Raw genomic sequence first — 2,507 nt, forward strand, 5'->3', positions numbered from 1 at the left:
TATTAATGGTATTTTTTATTTGATCCCTAATCAATTAGATTATAATAACAGTTTTTACAGAAAAATAGATATTTGTGGCCATCTGAAACTTTATATATTGCATAGTACAAGATTATTCCATAACTACATGTTATGTAGACAAGTAATTAACATACAATTATCGCGGTTCACCTTCACACAATTTGCTTATTGTATAACAGGGACACTAAATTGATATTTTAACAATTCTTTTTTATGTATTTCTGTCACACATTATCCACACATGTACATGTAGGTACACAAAACTCACTTAAATTGTTTTTGTCCATATTTTGATCCACATCAATATCATGATATAAAACAGTCTTATTTCTTTATGAGATCGACATGACTAAAAATACCAATTATTCATTTATCCTGTTGTTTTCTTAGTAAATATTGATCTGGTTATGAATTGTGATACATATCGTAACACCTGAATCTCAATATGTATATATCGTAATGGTGTCTGCAGTGGCAATACCCAGCACTAATAATAATATACATTTAACCTCCCTCCCGATCTCTCTAATGGGGGAAAAAAACTATAACTGAACCATGTAATTAAGTATCACCCAAGTAACAATCAGTACAATTATGGTTGCAGTACATTTAAACAGTTTGAAGAGCACACAAATGTTCGTCCAAGAAGCCATGTTCTTTTTCTTTTAAAGGTTGTCCATATTAATAATTGATACGACAAGACTTTAATTTCAGCTTTTTTCATTTACTCTACTGTTTGTTTCCATTTGTTTAGTGTCACGGTCACTTGATGATGTTGCTTCTTTAACAAAGGTCTCTTGTTGTTCACTGTTTTTAGACGCATCAACTTCCTTGTTTTCTTCAGTTGAACTGTGTACTCTACTATCTGTTTTATTATCATCATTATTTATACTTTGTTCCGAAGGGGTATCAGTGGTTGTATCTGGTGCTGGCATACTTTCTTCATCAAGTTCCTTTAATGGCGGCATACTGGAATCTGGTTCTACACTCTCTTTTTTATCTGATTCATGAATCTGTCCAACATTTGTGTCAGTTTCCATGGGCATTTCTTCATCTTCATTCGATTTATTATCTCCATCCTTTTGTCCATCCTCTTCTTTTTTCCTTTTCTCATCGACTTTTTTTCTTTCTTCCTCTTGTTGTTGTGCCATTTGAGTCTGTCTGTTTTTAATGTCTTCTTTAGTTTTAGTTATCATACCATTCAACATATCTTCACTTATCTCAGGTTTACTTTCACACAGCTTCTTTAAATCATCATGAAACTGATGACTTGATTCCATAAACTTTTGCTTCTTTGCATCATGGCGCTCTTCAATAGTCTGAAGTTCCGCTTCCAGTTTTTTCTGATGCATTGTAAGTGACTGAACTTGTCTTTTTAATACACTCATTCTACCCGTCGTTACCACAGTACGTACATCTGGTACGACACTTTCACTAAATATATCATTTATCAAACGATGATTTCTAGTGTAACGACAATGAGCTATATGTTTTACAGAAAATCCATCATCAGTTTCATCCTCATCTTCAGCAGGCTGTATACTAATTCTAGGCATTTCCAGTTTCGACTTCGCAGAATTTCTTTGTCTTTCAGCTGATCTTTCAGATGTCCTTTCCTCTTCTTCGATGGCTGCTTCTGCCGCAGCTTTACTTTTAGCGGAGACCCAAGCTTGATAAGCAGGAGAATTATGGTAAGCTTTCATAGCTTCATTATACTGAGACTTTTCCGATTCATATTCTTCAACAAATTCTTGTTTATCTATTTCAGATAAATCTCTCCACATTCCACCAATTATTTTTCCTATTTCCCATAGTTTAAGATCAGGATTAGCAGCTTTCACTCCCTCCCAGACCTTGCGACTGTATCTCATGTATGGCATGAGTGGCTTGTCTGGTGGTTTTGGTGGTTTAGGAATACCACTATCTCGATCTCGTCTCGAACCCATTTTAACTGGCTGAAAGTTAGGATGACCATGACTAGACTGTACAAATGGACTACTCCCCTTTGATTCAGAAGGAACGGGACCTCTGGCTTTACTACCGATTTGTGGCGAGGAAGGTATATTCCTAAAACTAGGAAGAGCCATATTATTAGATGTTTACTTTTTGTATTATATCCCCTGATCTCTGACCGAACAAAGAAAGATGGCCGACTTCCTGTGACGATTACATATCATTTCGGTCCCGTGCAATTTCGGACCTACGACATTTCGGACTCAAAAAAATGTGACTTCGACGATTCGGACTCGGGCAGGTGACCTTTCGGACTCGGGTAGGTGACGTTGAAAGGAAAGGTTGAACACACCTGTCAAATCAATTTATAATAAGCTAAAAAAAAAAAAAAAACGATTTTATAAAAATAACATGCAGATAAAATTTACCGCTCGCCATCAAGTACAGCATGTGGAGTTGTGGATCACACACCGACTTTTAGGAAAATATTAGAAATGGCAACGATCAAAGCGGGACAATTAAAGCTAATAAAC

General features: G+C 35.7%; 1 protein-coding gene across 1 annotated transcript; it reads right to left on the minus strand.

Annotated features, from left to right (window-relative positions):
* Window positions 1–337: 337 nt before the first annotated feature.
* Window positions 338–2,179, minus strand: LOC126828274 (SWI/SNF-related matrix-associated actin-dependent regulator of chromatin subfamily E member 1). The gene has a single exon (XM_050557956.2). It carries the CDS (start codon window positions 2,106–2,108, stop codon window positions 732–734), a length of 1,377 nt encoding a protein of 458 aa, XP_050413913.1. The 5' UTR covers window positions 2,109–2,179; the 3' UTR covers window positions 338–731.
* Between the last annotated feature and the right edge of the window lie 328 nt (window positions 2,180–2,507).

This window comes from Patella vulgata, chromosome 7 (genome assembly GCF_932274485.2).
Source record: "Patella vulgata chromosome 7, xgPatVulg1.2, whole genome shotgun sequence".
In the NCBI taxonomy this organism is placed as follows: domain Eukaryota; kingdom Metazoa; phylum Mollusca; class Gastropoda; family Patellidae; genus Patella; species Patella vulgata.